This window comes from Cardiocondyla obscurior, linkage group LG05 (assembly GCF_019399895.1).
Source record: "Cardiocondyla obscurior isolate alpha-2009 linkage group LG05, Cobs3.1, whole genome shotgun sequence".
Classification (NCBI taxonomy): Eukaryota; Metazoa; Arthropoda; class Insecta; order Hymenoptera; family Formicidae; genus Cardiocondyla; species Cardiocondyla obscurior.
In genome coordinates this window covers 5721298-5737347 of record NC_091868.1, presented here as the reverse complement: position 1 = coordinate 5737347, position 16050 = coordinate 5721298, and the positions used below count along the sequence as shown (strand labels likewise).

Genomic DNA, 16050 nt, shown 5'->3' with positions numbered 1-16050 from the left:
GCCGCGGCTGCAATCGCGGCTGCAATCGTGGATTTCTTCATTGACAATCGTGATTCAGTGACAAGCCCTCGAGGATCGTACGGTTTGTCGTGTTGGTCGTTTCTTCGCGCAAAATGTCGAATATAAGCTCTCCCTGTTAGCGACGTATCAACCGGTCGTCATTGAATCCGTAGCCACGACCTCTTTTTCCTCAACGTTATCCGGCATCACAATTTCCTTCTTTTATGGCGCAACTGACTCATTTCTGTATTTCAGTAAAGCGCATTATTGTTTTACCAACGCGAACGTTTACGTTACATAAATTAGCCTAAGTTTGTTTCAGAATCAATATTAATTTTGTAAAAGAAAGATCTTCACTTAAAAGAAATATTGTTTCTTACACTGCGCTAGGCCGCTTTCTTCTAAACGTCGTTAAATTAAATTAATGCCGCCGCGCGATACGAGCACTGGTTAATTGGTAATTTAACGCGACCAATTATTCCGACAGCATGAACATTTACGAATGGATATAATATTTAACTACAATTTGTGCGCGTCTGTTATAATTGCTTGTAAGACAGTAAACGAATAGAATGTTCATTAAACCAATGCTTAACGCTATATCGCGTAAAGCTATACTTTACGGGCTATAAAGTGACGATGGCACGTACTCGAGTTATACATTTTTAACCGCATTTAATGCATAATAAATTTTTTACAATATAAAATAATATGTTATTATTACGCGATTACGATTTCCTATAGTTTTACGTAACGAAATAATATATTACACATCTTTCGCGGGGAAGTATTAAACGAGCTGCAAAAGAAATGAGAAATGCATTTTAATGGGACGCTCGTCGGAAGCCTGAAATTGTTTTTCTCTTGCGTAACGAGTATCCCTCCACATACATATTCGAGACGTATTTGCGCGCACATCGCGGATCGTGCGGGGCCCAGAAAAACGACGGGCGGAGGTTTGTTCAACCTGCTTAGACGGAAGTGACGTCGGCCGTACATACGGCGGGGCGACACGGCTCGTTGAGCACCGCGCGGAAATAACCCACGTACGGCGGTATCGTCACGTCTCTTGCGTGGTAACACGCCGGAACGGAAACGCAGATACCTGCATACGTAGCGAGCGGATCTTACGGTCGAACCCGACGGTAATCGGCCGCGAAACTTATGCGTGACAAAGAAAAGGGAGAGCCGACACCGCGTTAGATACATTACGAAAAGACGCATCCTCCGCGAAGAAGGATGACGACGAAATATGTCTATCGCGTCGATCCTCCGCAATGCAAGTGTATACCCTTAGCCGCTGACTGGCGGAGCCCTTCGGTGCAACGTCAGGATAAATACTTAACGATGACAGCACGTCGGAAGATAAGTAAAAATAATTGAAACCGCGATATCGGATGGTAACTTATGCGAAAGGGGGTTTGAAAAGCTGGAGAGTATTTCTCGCTGAACGTCTCGCGAGGTTCAATTTTTGTTAAATTGCGTCAGCGAAGTAAGCCATTAATTTAACACTCTGAAAGCAGACTGCGATACTTCGTTGCACTTTGTCAGTATTTTAGTTACGACGCCCAAGCGTTTATCGCAATTCACGAACGAGATATTCTATTCAGCCCCTTTGGTTCGCGTTACTTCAGAAAATCGTTATCGGTATTCACGCATCCGAGAACTTTTCGCGTCGCCGTTATCTGTCTTGCCGATCAGCTTATCCGGCACAAGCTGCCCCTGGGCTGCTCCGTCACCGAGGAAAGAGAAACCCGATGACCTCCGCGACTTCTCATAGCATCTCGTCAAATCCCCATAAGGTGACTAAGCTAAAATGGGTGTCTTTTCGTGCGCCCCGAAGACGGTTAGGTTGACTTTCTAACAATAGAACCGACACGTTTCTTCTCGTTACGAAACTGGGCGCCTTTGTATTTTCACGTGAAGCACACACGAAGTGTATGTCCGTGTGAAGCCTCAGTAAAGACATGCTACATGACAATGGACCTGGTCTCCTCGTAGTAACACCTCGTACAGTTTGCACGGTGGCATCGTTCAACATACCTGTACACGTATGTACGCACGTTTTTCATTAAAGAAACGAGGATCACGTTCTCGGTGAAGATTTTCTTAGAACGTTACGAATGCACAAATTACGCAGATATTTAAAAAGCGTCGATTATAAAGCAAATATTATAAATAAAACTTTTTATAATTATTTTTTACTCTCCCTTAACTCGAATAAAAATTATTACAATGTAACGAAATCGGAAATGACATTTTTTGTTAATATATGTTATTGAGATCAATGTATGCAAATATACTTCGTATTTTTTCTTTTTAGCAATTATTTTAAAGTAAATGTAGGAGTAAAGTGGATAACTGAATGATTGATGTTGGCTTGTTCTGCGTTACTAAAAGAATATCTGAAACGTGCCATTTCTGCGCGAAGGGGAATGGTTTTATTTATACGCGCACGGGGCCACCGGAAGAAATAATTAGCGAAACGCGAAAATAGTTTCGCAATTATACCGTACCTTACAACGGCGTTAAACCTTGTCTCGCGGGCTTTATCAAAGACACGACGTTTGTCACCGCGGACCGTCCTCGACGACGTCGGCGTCGACGTCGCTGTCGCTGTCGCTTTTCGGACGTCATCCGGCCGATTTTATTTCCGTCGCCTCGACGGAAGGGTTTCGAAAACCTCCGTCTGCCCCACCTGCAGCATTAGGCCAACGAGACGAAGCGCGAAATGCATTCGGAAATCTCAAAAGTCTATTTTCTGCCGGCGGCGCCCACGCTTTATTTCTCGACCGATGTCCCGCACGTGCAATGCCGCTTATTTTTATCCGTGGCCCACATCCTCGAGGAGAAGTGCTACCTCTTTTTATTATTATTCGGTCACTCGCGTAATCGAACGAGGAAAAAAACCGGGTGATGTACGAGAGACGCGAAACGACGTAACGCTGTCTGTTTCTTATCCACGACGACGACCTGTAAACCCATTTCGAACCATGTCACCCAATCAACGTCTCGCGCCCCGTCGCATGAAAAAATCGTTCGAGTAAATTATTTTTTTTTTTACGACATAAATCGTAATTTCGCCCGAGGAACGCCGTGTTTCCTATATAAAACCGAATTTATCGCGGTAATAAAGGCGCGCGATCGTTTCTCCGGGCGGCGAAGCTTCCCAAAATGAATTAGGAACACGCGGTTTGGGGTCGTGTCAGTTCGTCGGACGGGTTGTTGAGTAGAGCGATGGTGTAATAGCCAGCCATAAATTTCGGCAGGCATAATGAAATTTAATTTAAGAGACATAATTAGGACGTAAACTGTTTTGACTTTATGAATATTTAAGATGATCTTTTTGTAACATTTATTTAATTCATGATCTTTAATACGAAACTAATCACTGTTTTGGAAATTATGGTATACCTGTTGCTCGCGCGCACAAGATTTATATTTTATATACATTTATATTTTTTTTTTTTTTTTTTTTTTTGACAACGTTCAGATACCATTAAATAATATAATTATTTCTTTATCTAATCAGATGCGCGTAATTAACACATGACAACGACTTTCCGCAGGAAATTTCTTATTTCGCCGGGCCTTCGAAAACTGTTTCATTCTCATTATGTGTCAGTGAATGACTTCGCGGTTATCGAACCGGTAATTTCTTTTTCTCTTTACCACCGGAGGCAACAGAAACGCTTGACTTACGACCTTAAGACCCCATCGCCGATTAAAGAGCGGTAAAAGTGCACACGGAACGCTTTCTACAATTAATTATAGAGCACGGGCGCGATTTGCCTGTTCTCCAATGGCAGTGGTCCTTAATTTTATTGCTACGAATTGATTATGAAACACCATCGTTCGTTAAACATTCGACGAGTATCATTTATTTTAAGCGCTACGTTTTCTCTTTCGTAGGGACATCGCGCCGGATAACATGAGTCACATATTCTTTCGGGCCACTTTGTTAGTCCGTCGTAATCCCGCGGAAGAAACGCCCAGGCTTTTACAGATTACGTACGTCGACCGGCTAGTTTATCACTTACTTTGTGCCTGGCCGAATCGCACCTTGCACGCGACAGGATTATCCACCATGCGAAATAAATGGGCTCGTGACCCCGCTCGCGAAAGCCACACGTACGAATGAAATTCTCATTCGAATCAAGTTCCCGGATCCAGATTCAGCTGGATCCGGATCGTGATTCAGACTGGTGAATCACATTTTGCCGTCGAATTTTTTGCGTGTAAATTTAGGTCAGTCAAAATAACTTTGAGACATTCTTGTTAAAAATATATGCGTGTTAATTATTACGATTACTCCGTAGTATGCTTTAACGATAGTTGAAACTAACGAATAAGCTTTCTTATCGAATTATCACTTATAAATGATAATAGTATAATTTTAGAAACGCGTTGACGTATGTATTATATTATAATTAAAATATTAATTGTTGTGTATAAAACTTGCATTAATTTAAACGTTGCGTTATCGTTTGTGACAGAGTGGCGGCGGTGACGAATCTGACGAGGACACGCAGTGCGCCTTGAGCGAGAAATGGACCTTCGAGAAAAAGACGAGACGCTGGTCCCGCATCGGCGACGTCACACCGGCGAACGTCGAGAGGCTGCAAGCAATCGCCGGACAGAACGCCGCGTCGGAGGACGACTCTCTCGAAGATCGTCTGGAGGCCGAAGAGGCGGAGGACACCATGCTAGAAAATCTGCGGTACGGCAGTTTGCCACCGGGGACCCTTCCCGACGAGAACGGCACGCGATTTCGTAGGTCCGGATCGGAGAGACTGCGGGACGGCGCAAAGGCTTTTCTGAGACGCGTGGAATCTCTCAAGTCACGGCGGCGGAAGCGCCAAAATCGCGACGGGGTGGTTATCAGCGGGCCTCAAGTGCTCGACGTGGTGTCTATGCAGCAGAAAATGAAGGAGCTCAATTGCGTAGACGTGTCGCCCACGGGACCGGCACCGGTGCCCTTCAACGAACTACTGTCGGCTTCGCCTTTACAAATTCCCGGCTCGCCGGCCACCCTGCCGGCCACCCCCTATCATTTACCACCATCGCCGTTGGCGAACGCCCCGAGTCCCTTCGGCGACGACTCCTCCAGCTACTGCTCGGACGGTTCGCAGGGCGGCGGGCCGACTCCAACGCCGACTCGCACCAAGATGAATCGTGCTCGTCGATTTCTACATCGCGGCAGAGAGGACCAGGGCGCGCTCAGTGATTCCGAGTGCCAGCCGACGAGCTGGCGACACCGATACTTCCGCGACGCTAATAGCAATCACGCGAAAGTCCTGGAGTTTGTGACTGTACGTTCTCAAAGTTCCAAGGAGCGCTCTCAAAATTCAACGCCAGCGAAAAATGCAGCGATCAACTCTCGCGGTGGCAGTCTGAATCTTGGCAAAGAATCGCAAAGGTATCGCGACAAACTCGCTCAAGGTAAAGATGAAAAAGCGGCCTCCTCGAAACGAGAGGATAAGATGCGCAAGAGCTTCCGGCATCGCGACGACTCGCATAGAGATGGCAAATCTAAGGAAGTAACAGTCTATCGAGATAAATCCAGGTCCAGGAGCTCCGAATTAGCCGGTAGTCAAGAAAGCGGATCCACGGTGGCTAGCAGGGATTCCGAAGCGGAAGAAGAATCGCCTAGACACAAAGGCACCGTTGTTAGGTGGCACAGTTTCCAAAGAGGGTCGCTCTACCCCGAGCCCTTGGATCCATTGTGTCCTAGAGCGATGGCTTCCATGTCATGCGGACAGCTTTTAGTTTTGAGGAAACTGGCACTATTGAAACTTACAGCTTGCATGGAACGGTACTGTCCGACTCATCGCACTGGCTGGAACTGGGAGCTTCCGAAGTTCATCAGGAAAATCAAAACGCCCGACTATAAAGACAAAACGGTTTTCGGAGTGCCGCTCTTGCTGTCTCTACAGAGAACCGGTCAAGCTTTACCTAAATGTATTCAGATCGCTCTGAGATGGCTAAGGGCCAATGCTCTGGATCAAGTGGGCATCTTCAGGAAAAGCGGCGTCAAGTCGAGGATACAGAAACTGAAAATTATGACGGAGACCCAAGGAGACAATATCAATTTTGACGGACAGCAGGCGTTCGACGTCGCCGATCTTGTCAAACAGTATTTCAGAGAATTGCCGGAGGCTCTGTTAACGAATAAACTTTCTGAAACGTTTATTGCCATCTTTCAACGTAAGTAGATTATTTTGTAAATTATTTTTTAATTAAAAAAAAGAAAAAAAAGAAAAAAAGTGATTTTACAATAAATTAATTTTTCTCGTAGATGTACCGGTGGAATTGCGACCTGATGCTGTACAGTGCGTTCTGTTACTGCTCCCGGACGAACATCGCGAGGCGCTAGAAACTCTGCTCGATTTCCTCAACCACGTCGCCAGCAACTCGCCCTACAACCAAATGACAGCCTCGAATCTGGCTGTGTGTCTAGCTCCGAGCTTGTTTCATTTTAACCACAGTAACCCGAACGTGACCAACAGATCGAGCAGCGTGTCGCCACGTAGGCGAAAGACCGTGGGCATTCCCGATCAACGAGAACTGTCGGAAAACAAAGCCGCTCACGACTGTCTTCTGTATCTGGTCAAGATGCATCGTGAATTATTCATGGTGAGTGCCGAAGCGTCATTCGTCGATCCCGATCGTTCGCGCGTTTTGTTCGATCCCGAGTGCGAACGAGTGGGAAGGGCACGGCTCATACCTCTTCCGGTTCTTTCAGGTCTCATCGGACATGCTGACGCAGTGTCACTTTAATTATATGGAAGAGAGCATTCCAGTCGCGTTGGAGGAACTCGGTTCAGAATTAAAGCAGGATTGGAGAGGCTACTTATACGCCTGCACCACGGCGTTGCTAAAGGAAGCGCGAGAAAAGTGAGTTTATGATTATATTGATGTTAAAAATAAAATTAATGTGAACAAATATATTATAAATGTTAAAGAATTAATCATGTATCGATATTTAATTTAAAAAAATTAATAGAACGAAGTACGTGTGCTAAAAATATTAAATAATTTGTTTGTTTTAACAGAAGTCGCGGTTGGGTCACGGTAAACAATCCTGCCGATAATAGCGTGGAAATGGCGTACAAAAAAGTTGGCGATGGACACCCGCTACGTCTCTGGCGAGTATCAACTGAAGTCGAAGCTCCGCCAAATGAATTGTTACATCGTGTGCTAAGAGAAAGACACATCTGGGATCCTCAACTTTTGAAATACAGGCTAGTAACTAAGTTGGACAACAATGTGGAGGTTTTCCAATACGCCACCGGAAACATGAGTCCGCTGCCTGCCCGTGATTATTGTGTCTTAAGGTAAATTTTAATTAAATTATATTGTATTTGCTGCGTGTTAAAATTTTTTTTTCTATTTATACGTTTAAACAAATTTTAATATTGTTTTTATAAATTACTAGAAGAAACCAAGCGCTCGCTACGCTTATGCTTACCTAAAAGTTGTTCCACCGATGCAGGATGCCTTTCCTAGGCCCTCCTCCTCCTCTCAGCACTGGCTACTCCAACGGAGATGTCAGTCTGGTGCTCCTTCGACGAAAGTCTTCCTCTGGATTTTTATCTGAAACAAAAAAGTTATATTTTATTAGTAAAAATAACGAAAGCTAAACGTGCTATGTTACAAGTAACTAACGCAGTTGTGGACGCTTTACGTATTTTTCAAAAGATCCCAGTTACAAATTAAATCGTACCTCAAATCTCCGACTTGACAGTCGACGTTGACTCTCGCTTGGCGTGAAGCAAGCCAAGCGAAAAAGAACTAATCAGCGTCGGTTTTAAGCGGTAACAATTAATAAAATAGAATAAGTATTATTTTTTAAGAATTTAAATTGATAGAAATATTTACTTAATAAGTACAATTAATTACAGATCCTGGCGGAATGATCTTCCCAAAGGTGCTTGCGTCATTGTCGAAACATCTGTGGAACATCCAGATGCTCCTGTTATGCTTGGAGGAACTCGTGGCATCGTTTTGGCCTCACGTTACCTTATCGAACCATGTGGCAGCGGCAAATCTCGCATTATGCATTTATCCAGAGTCGATACAAAGTAAATAATATTAATTAACGTAATTTAAGTTTTTTTTTATAGCACATTTTATATATTTTACCTTTCAACGTTTGCTTAAACATGTGTTTAAAAAATTGATTTAAAACACTTTTTTTTTATAAATTTTGATTAAATAAGTTTCTAATTAATTCGAAATTAATTCAAAATAATTTATTTTTAGGGGTCGCACACCTGAGTGGTATAATAAGAGTTACGGACACATTGCTGCTCTTCATCTAAGCAAAATTCGTAATTCTTTCAAGCACACTACCGATGGACCCGAAAGCAAAGTTTGAGAACAGGGTACCGTGCAACAAGCAACGTTGCACGGTTCTTTCTTTGCTTCCTCGTCTTCCTCGTCTTCCTCTTCCTACTCTTCTTCTTCCTTCTCTTCCTCATGTTCTTCTTCCTCTTCCTTTTCTTCCTCCACCTCTACCTCCACTCTTCAAGTACCCGACGAGCAGTATGATCACAGGATCCTAAAGGACGTATTACAAGTCCAGCCTACCATCGATGAAGAGTAATCTCAATCAGCGTGATCAATAACCAGAACCCACCGACGTCGTAGTTAGCATCGTTCAAAGCAATTGTTTTCACACTTCAGATAATCAATTAATTTTATCATATAGTAATATAACAGTAAAATTTCCCGTATAACGCGCGTTTATTATCCAAGCTCTTACCGTCCGTTTGTCATGAAAGTTGAAGGCGGCGGGATATAAAAAATGAAAATGAACAATTTTAATAATAAAGATAGTTCACGCGTGTCTAAATTGGCAAATTTGGGATGTAAGAAACGACCTATTATTTTTGCAATTTTAATGTTATTGTTCAAAAATTTGTAAATTTTATTAAATCCCGCTTGCAGTTATTACTGTTGTTTTTTAATCTGATTGCATTTTAATGGCATAAGATTAAAAAGCAAACAATCGATAAATTTACTTCCAGTTGCGAGGTAGAAGATGAACGTAATTCGATGTCTTCGACAAATATGTGTATGTGTTTACGTGAGAATAGTGTCTTTATGGATTTAATTCCATACCGTAGAAAGTCCATATTTTCGATAAAAATAAGCTAGAGAGATATGTGAGAGCACGACCAAGATAAAAGATGATATTAAATATATTTTCTCACACCTTAATCAATAAAAACTTCCTGATATAGTATCATTGTTTCGACTTTTACAAACGATAACATAGATCATAGTACAACTAAAAAATTTTTTTCTATATTAGATTATTTAACGAAAGAAATTTTTATTTTTAGACTTTATGTCTAAAATATTTTTCTACAACTGATAAAATTTTAACAAATGGTAAATTGAATAAATAAATAATTGTGGAATGCACTAATTAGTTACAGCTGTAAACGAAACCGTATCGAAAGCGGTATTCGTAATTATTTGTGATGACGATGTTGATTGATTAACGTTTCCGTCAGGCTCCTAAAAATGGGACGAAGCCTAGATAGGGTGCTGTATGAGAGAATACAAATTTCATATGCATTTCGTATGTTTTTTTGGACCAAATGCCAATTTTTGTATCACACTAGCATATCATATTAAAGTAGTCGACATATGTCTCGGTTGAGGAATTTTCTTCCTCTCTCATAAATGTTGCCACACGTAGGGCGAATATGTAAATGTCGCGTACTCATGTACACGTGTGTCTATTTATAAACGTGTTCTTATAAGCACGTGTTTGTTACATGTAAAAGAGAGAACTACGTCGTTTCGTGTCAGAGTTACACGATGCACTGCTGCGCCGTTTAGGATTGTGTGAAACAATACATTATAAGGATACAGTTAACCAGAAATAACTTGTAGCAAAAGTGGTCTTTTCGAGAAAATTATGCAGATTTCTATTTTCTCTTCTCTTTTTCTCTAGTATTAAATAATTTCCCTTCGTATTCTTTTTATTCATAAGAACATGAAGACATTTAAAATTTTATTATTTTTATGAAACTAAAAATATTTTACATCTAGCAATTTACAATACACAAAGCAGTGCACTGTGCAGTTCTGCTCGTTATTGTAGATTTAACGCTGACGTCACGATTACCGTGGCAATTCAAGCAATGCGAAAGGATTTGGAGTAAAGCATAAGTTTCCAAATCTTGTTGTTTTTTCTTGCAAGTGAAAGACTATTCCACTTGACGTAAGTAATTATTGTTACTCGTCTCGATGTTAAAAGTTAAAATAAAAATAAAAGTAAATTTATTTTTGCCTTGTCTGTTTCAAAATCGTTGCGAGTCGACCAATTACACTTGCAAATTTAGGACACGCATTTAGGATGTTTAATCGTTTGACATATTCGTATAAAACAATTACTATAGGGACCATCTCGTGGACGTAACAAATGTTAGTCGTACAAAATCGAAATGTAAGAGGAAAAAAAGTGCTATGATTTCTACCACGCAACAATTAGTCGCTCAAATATGATTTGATATGTCGAAATAAGACAGATCGAAAACCAATTAATTTGTTACGTCCATGGATCACTGTTATTTGGACCGCAAACAGAAAATGACCTGCGTAAAATGCACCTCATCGAATTGAAACTCTAAATGTATTTTAATGTAATACTAGTCACTTACATTATAGCCGAGAATTATGGATTACGATATAGATTTTTATTGTGCAACGTTGCGCCGAGAATATTTAAAATATTATTAATTGCTACTATATATATTATATATTGACGTTAAGTAATCATACAAATATATCATATTTTTGTGTCAAAACGCCAGTAGAAGCGCCGCGACCGAAATAAAGATGCGTCGTCAGCGTTTCTTCATATTTGTAACGACATATGAACGTCTTTATTCTTGTAATCTGTGTTCCACTAGAATGTAAATATGTATATTATGTAATAATGAGCAACACAGAGTTATATACTTATTGAACAATATCTTCCCCCGTTCTTGTTGATTCGCTTTTATTTCTCCCTTTTTTTAACATTGATCCTTTAACGTTTAGTTCCTTTTTTTAATTTTATTAATTTTTTTAATCACCCATACAAAGATTTTATTCTAATTTTTTCAAATATAATAATCGACTATATTCACATTGTATAATCGATAACTTGTGTTACCATGGTGACACGTCTCGTCTCTAGTTTTGTTGAACGAATATATGTTGGTTGTTAGTTCCTCGAAGTTTCTCATGACAACTCGCCGATACGCATAACCAATTGCTGTAATTAAAAGTTAAAAGTTAACGAAGATATTATATTCCGTTTTACATCGTTAATTTTACAGCAGAGAAATTTCAATTTTAGTTCGAAGTTCTAACTCGATCGAAATGGTGAGATTGCATGTGAAGAAAGGTGACGACAGTCAGTTTTTATATGATACCCACGTGGAGGCGAATGTGGATAACGTCGTGCAGGATATCGCAGTGATCTACAATGGTCGTTTAAAAATTTCAAGAATTTGTTACGGTAAATTTGTTTTATACTCAAAATTATTTCGGTTGGAATTATAAATGTACGGTATAGAAAAAGGTTTTTTTTTTTTTTTTCTTATTAAAGGTGTGTACGCGCATAGTGAATTAACAGCGAACGCGACATTCGCAAACAAATCAATTATTGCAAAAATAACACATCGACAACACATAACCTACAAATGTCGCGTTCGCTGTATTCGTCCGGTGTTTGTTCGTTAAGTGTGCCCACCCATAGGGTAAATGTCGCGAATGAGCAGCGACAAAGACAATACAATTTTTTTTTTTTTTTTTGTACAAGCTTTTGTAGCACGAGGTGAACCACGTGTCAAGTCCTGGCCTCGCAGTCGGCATATTAACGTGAAAAATCCATTAGCGATTATCTCTTCGCGGCACACCCGCGGCTAGTAATAACAGCATGTAATAAGAAGTCGAGGCCTAAAGTTTATGAACCCATTTATCCCGAGCACCGTGTGATATTAGTCACGCTGGATAATTATACGGATTTAAATTTAACTGGTCCCTCACTCTTCCTATCGTTCGTTCTCTCACGGGTATTTCTTTCGTGAAAAATAGAGATCGAGGAGCTGGCTAAGCACGGCGTGATGTTACCACCTGACATAATGGGCCTGACAGACGAACAGATTGAAGAGCTGAAGCTCAAGGACGAATGGTCCGATAAGTGCGTGCCCATGGGCGGTTGGACTTTCAACAGAGACAAGATCGGTACGTAATACTGTTCTCCGCATAATGAGTTATAATACATATAATACGAACAAATAAAAAAAAAAAAAGAATTAGCATAATCAATTATGAAACTTAAATCTTTTAAAAGTATCGAGAAATGCAAATGCCTATGAAACAAATAAAGCAAATTATAATAACTCAATATGGCATAATGTTTTTTTAATGCAGCTTATAATTTAATTTGATCTGGCTCTAAAATATGCACGAGGTATATCTTGTTAAAGTTTTTTTTTTTTTTTTTACTTTAATTTAAACAATATTTAAAGAGGAATTTAAAAGTTAGAAATACCCAAATAAGTTGCAGACTGTATTTAAAATTAGACACATTTTACATGAGAGATTAAGATACGGTTTTAATAAATACAGGTCGCAGAAACGGTAGACAACCCAACGAAAAGATGCAGGAGGTGCTGAAGAAAACTATTGAAGATGCACGTGTCATGACGTCGAAAGTAAATTTAATTTTAATTTATATTATTACGTTTTATATTTTTTTGAAATATTTAGTTAATGAATTATGTTTTATCTTATTTGCACGTTATTAGAAACTAGTGCAAGAAGAAAAATTAGTAACACAGAAAACTGTCCAAGAGGCTCTAGATCTGTTAAGGGGAGCCGTGACGATCGTTTATCCTATGGGACTTCCGCCACACGATATAATACGCAAAGAGTTTGAGAATACCGAAGATCTCACCGGTACTCAAGCATCTCTCGAGGTACGTATTAAATTCTGAGAAACGATAAACGACACAGAAATGTAAGACAACGAACGTTTTACATAGGAAATAGCGTTTTAAAGACGTGTTTTTTGAAGCACAATTTTAAAATCACATTAGTTTAAAGCATAGTCTGTAACCACATTAGTGGTTGCAAAAACACTTGTTATAGTATAACATGTTTTATAAATAATTACAATAAAAATTAGTCAGAACAATGTCCATTTATATGTCTTGTGAAGAAAATACAATGGAAATTGTCCACATCTTCTTGAATATTTATAACAGTGCACACTTTTTGTAGGTAATCGATGTACAACTGGCTCAACTGTGGTTTTCCGGGAAGGAATTATTACCTGGAAGGAAAATGAAGGACTTTGTGGGTAGTAACGAGAAGACTAAGGTGATCGTAAAGTTACAGAAGCGAGGCTCTGGAAAACCGGCAAGAGAGCCGTTAATGTCGGAAGATGAGCGGAAACAATTAATGCTGGACGCGTATCGTCGTCAGGAACAACTGAAGGTAAGTGCCTTTCCATATACATCACGCTTCGTTCAGGATAAAACATACTTTTTGCATTTATCGCTGCGAATAAAATTTAGCAATCATAAAAACGTATTTCAACGTATTTTAATTAATTTGTAAAGAATCTAGGTAAATTATTAAATAATATTTGTTACCGTAAGTAACAGGGTTAACAACAAATGGTGAGTAAGTCTATAGTCGAGCTTGCCGTGTTCTGTTTTATCTTGAACTACTTATTTTAAAATCGATAGCACGTGGATGGTATAAAGGCAACAGAAATAACACAATTTTTAGAAATGATATAACTGCTGGCCATAAAAATAACTATATTGTAGATCAGAATTTTATAATTATAAAGCAGAAATCGATTTGATTACTGCGAAATGGTATTCTAGAATAAGAATGTACCTCTAAGTCGCCTTCATTGATCTACGTGCTTAGGAAAAGATAGTACATGCCTATCGATCACACGCGTGTCCTCTGCACGCCCTATTCGAACTGGGGTGGCTTATTTCAGAAACAGCTCGTGAGCTTGTTAAGCTGATACTGATCTTTTGAGTCTCACGTTGACACGTGTCTTCTTTTATTATTAATTTTCTCTTTCAACTGAATAATGTAACATTTCTGAAGCGTTTTATACTCGAAGTAGAAATTCGATCTTGATGTCAGCAAAGTACAATTTAATTTAAAGAACGTATTATTATTTTAGTGCAAGGTAACATTTAGAATATAAAATTACAGTGAGAATCAAAAAATGCTACTAAAACATACTGTTTTTAATAAAATCAGTTTTAAATTCACATCTAGTGAATTATTTCTATAGAAAAAAGTTCAAGTAGATCTACTACTTTATTGTTAACAAAAAAAAGTACACTAACTGTTTTTTTTTTTAATTGCCAATAGTTAAAAAAAAGTCGTAAAAGCAGTTCATTGAACAACGGGGAGAAATATTCTCATTAAGAATCTCATTAAGTATAATCACGTTGGTTGGTCACAATGGTCTAGCTGGTACGTGTTGTACGAGAAATTGCGTCTGTAAATTTTCATGACATTTCATTTTCTTTTCTTAAGAGGTCGACAGAAACAGACCGCGGTGTTTGTTGCAATTGTAATTTGTCCAATGAGCTTCTCCTTCCCCAATATTGTTCTTTACTAGAGAACAAAAGCGGGAGTTTCTTGGCGATAGAAACCTGAACAAAATTTTTATCACAATTCTACGATATATCTCTCTGTAAAATATAATGATCCTTGTTTCATTCGGCTATGTTTCTGTACAGGAACATGTATATTATTGTATAACGTGTTAAATATATCTATTTCCCACGTGTTCATTATTTTTATAGAGGATTATATCTCACAGAATGACGTCAAAGACATTTGCAAAGACGTAACGATATTAAACTGCTATTTTCAAAACCACCTGCAATTAGCAATGCGTAAAAGGATCGTAATTTCTATTTATATCCCCATTTTAACAGAAATGAACTAATTGAAACAAGTGTTCTTCGCTTTTTTTTTATGATACAATTTCGCGCGGCCGGATATTATTTACTGGTTATCATATCACGTAATATGATCCTACATATGGAAACTTTCATTATTTAGCCGCAGTTTTATGTTTATGTAATACTTTCCGTTTAACAACGGCAGTTCCTATTTATCGCGACACGTCGATACGTAATTAGGAAACCTTATTATATGATACTCTCTCCTCTTTTTCTATTTTCTCTCTCTCTTTTTGTATTGTGTCGCGTGGTAATGAGCATTTAACGGTGCCTATTATGAAGCACCCTTCAAATGTCAAACTACAAGCTGCGCGATTGACAGAACGCACTTGATTTTAATCTGCAGTTGCCGCGTATGTAGGTCAACGACAATTCAATTTTCCAATTTGTTTTTATCGAAACGATACGATCATATTTTTTGCAATTCAAAGAAATTATATGATGAAAAATTTAGAAAGATAAAACTTGATAATGATTGATTGTTTTCTTTTTTTTTTTTTCTTGGATTATCATTAATATAATATAAAAATATTTATAATGATTATAATTATAATATTGATAAAATATGCAAGGATTAATTTATATTATTATTAAAATATAAGCCTTAAGTTGATTTCATAAAGGACATAGAGGAACATCCAATCTGTTTTAAAGACAAATTTTTCAACCACTTGGCAATTTTGCAAAATTATAAAGAGTTAAAATTGTATTCGTATTCCCCAAGGTCAGAAATTATTCCTCGTAGACTAGATTAATTTGCATGGGTGTAGTAAATGAACAGCAGATATGAGAACCATTTCGTTTTTGCGCAGCAGAACCTTCGAATGATGCCCTCGACACGAAGTGTTTCGTGACACGCAAGGCGCGGCGTTTTTATTTTATTACAGTCCGATGGTGCGAGAATTACCCTTTTATGGCAGAAAAAATTCTTAAAAAGTTGCAAAATTAGTTCCACGTTTTCATTTATAAAAAAATGAACAAACATTTAATTAAGTTTTATTTTTCGATTGTCCTCTTTTTCGGTATCGTATTT

At 38.8% G+C, this 16050-nt stretch overlaps 2 protein-coding genes across 3 annotated transcripts in view; both read left to right on the top strand.

The window, feature by feature from the left end:
- Positions 1-10993, top strand: part of Cv-c (crossveinless c) — a 169152-nt gene extending 158159 nt beyond the window's left edge. Inside the window, exons 11-16 of the mRNA XM_070656351.1 lie at positions 4497-6207; positions 6299-6636; positions 6746-6897; positions 7056-7337; positions 7905-8084; positions 8266-10993. Coding sequence (XP_070512452.1) covers positions 4497-6207; positions 6299-6636; positions 6746-6897; positions 7056-7337; positions 7905-8084; positions 8266-8380 — 2778 coding nt within the window. The 3' untranslated portion in view covers positions 8381-10993. The remainder of the gene's footprint in view (positions 1-4496; positions 6208-6298; positions 6637-6745; positions 6898-7055; positions 7338-7904; positions 8085-8265) is intronic.
- Positions 10994-11028: 35 nt separating this feature from the next.
- The window catches only part of LOC139102461 (cilia- and flagella-associated protein 298), a 46882-nt gene continuing 41860 nt past the window's right edge, over positions 11029-16050 (top strand). Inside the window, exons 1-5 of one of the 2 annotated variants that reach the window (XM_070656357.1) lie at positions 11029-11524; positions 12103-12252; positions 12640-12725; positions 12819-12989; positions 13294-15510. In XM_070656357.1, coding sequence (XP_070512458.1) covers positions 11386-11524; positions 12103-12252; positions 12640-12725; positions 12819-12989; positions 13294-13632 — 885 coding nt within the window. In that variant the 5' untranslated portion in view covers positions 11029-11385 and the 3' untranslated portion in view covers positions 13633-15510. Of the gene's footprint in view, positions 11525-12102; positions 12253-12639; positions 12726-12818; positions 12990-13293; positions 15511-16050 lie in introns of those variants that run through there. The other variant, XM_070656358.1, reaches the window with a different exon arrangement.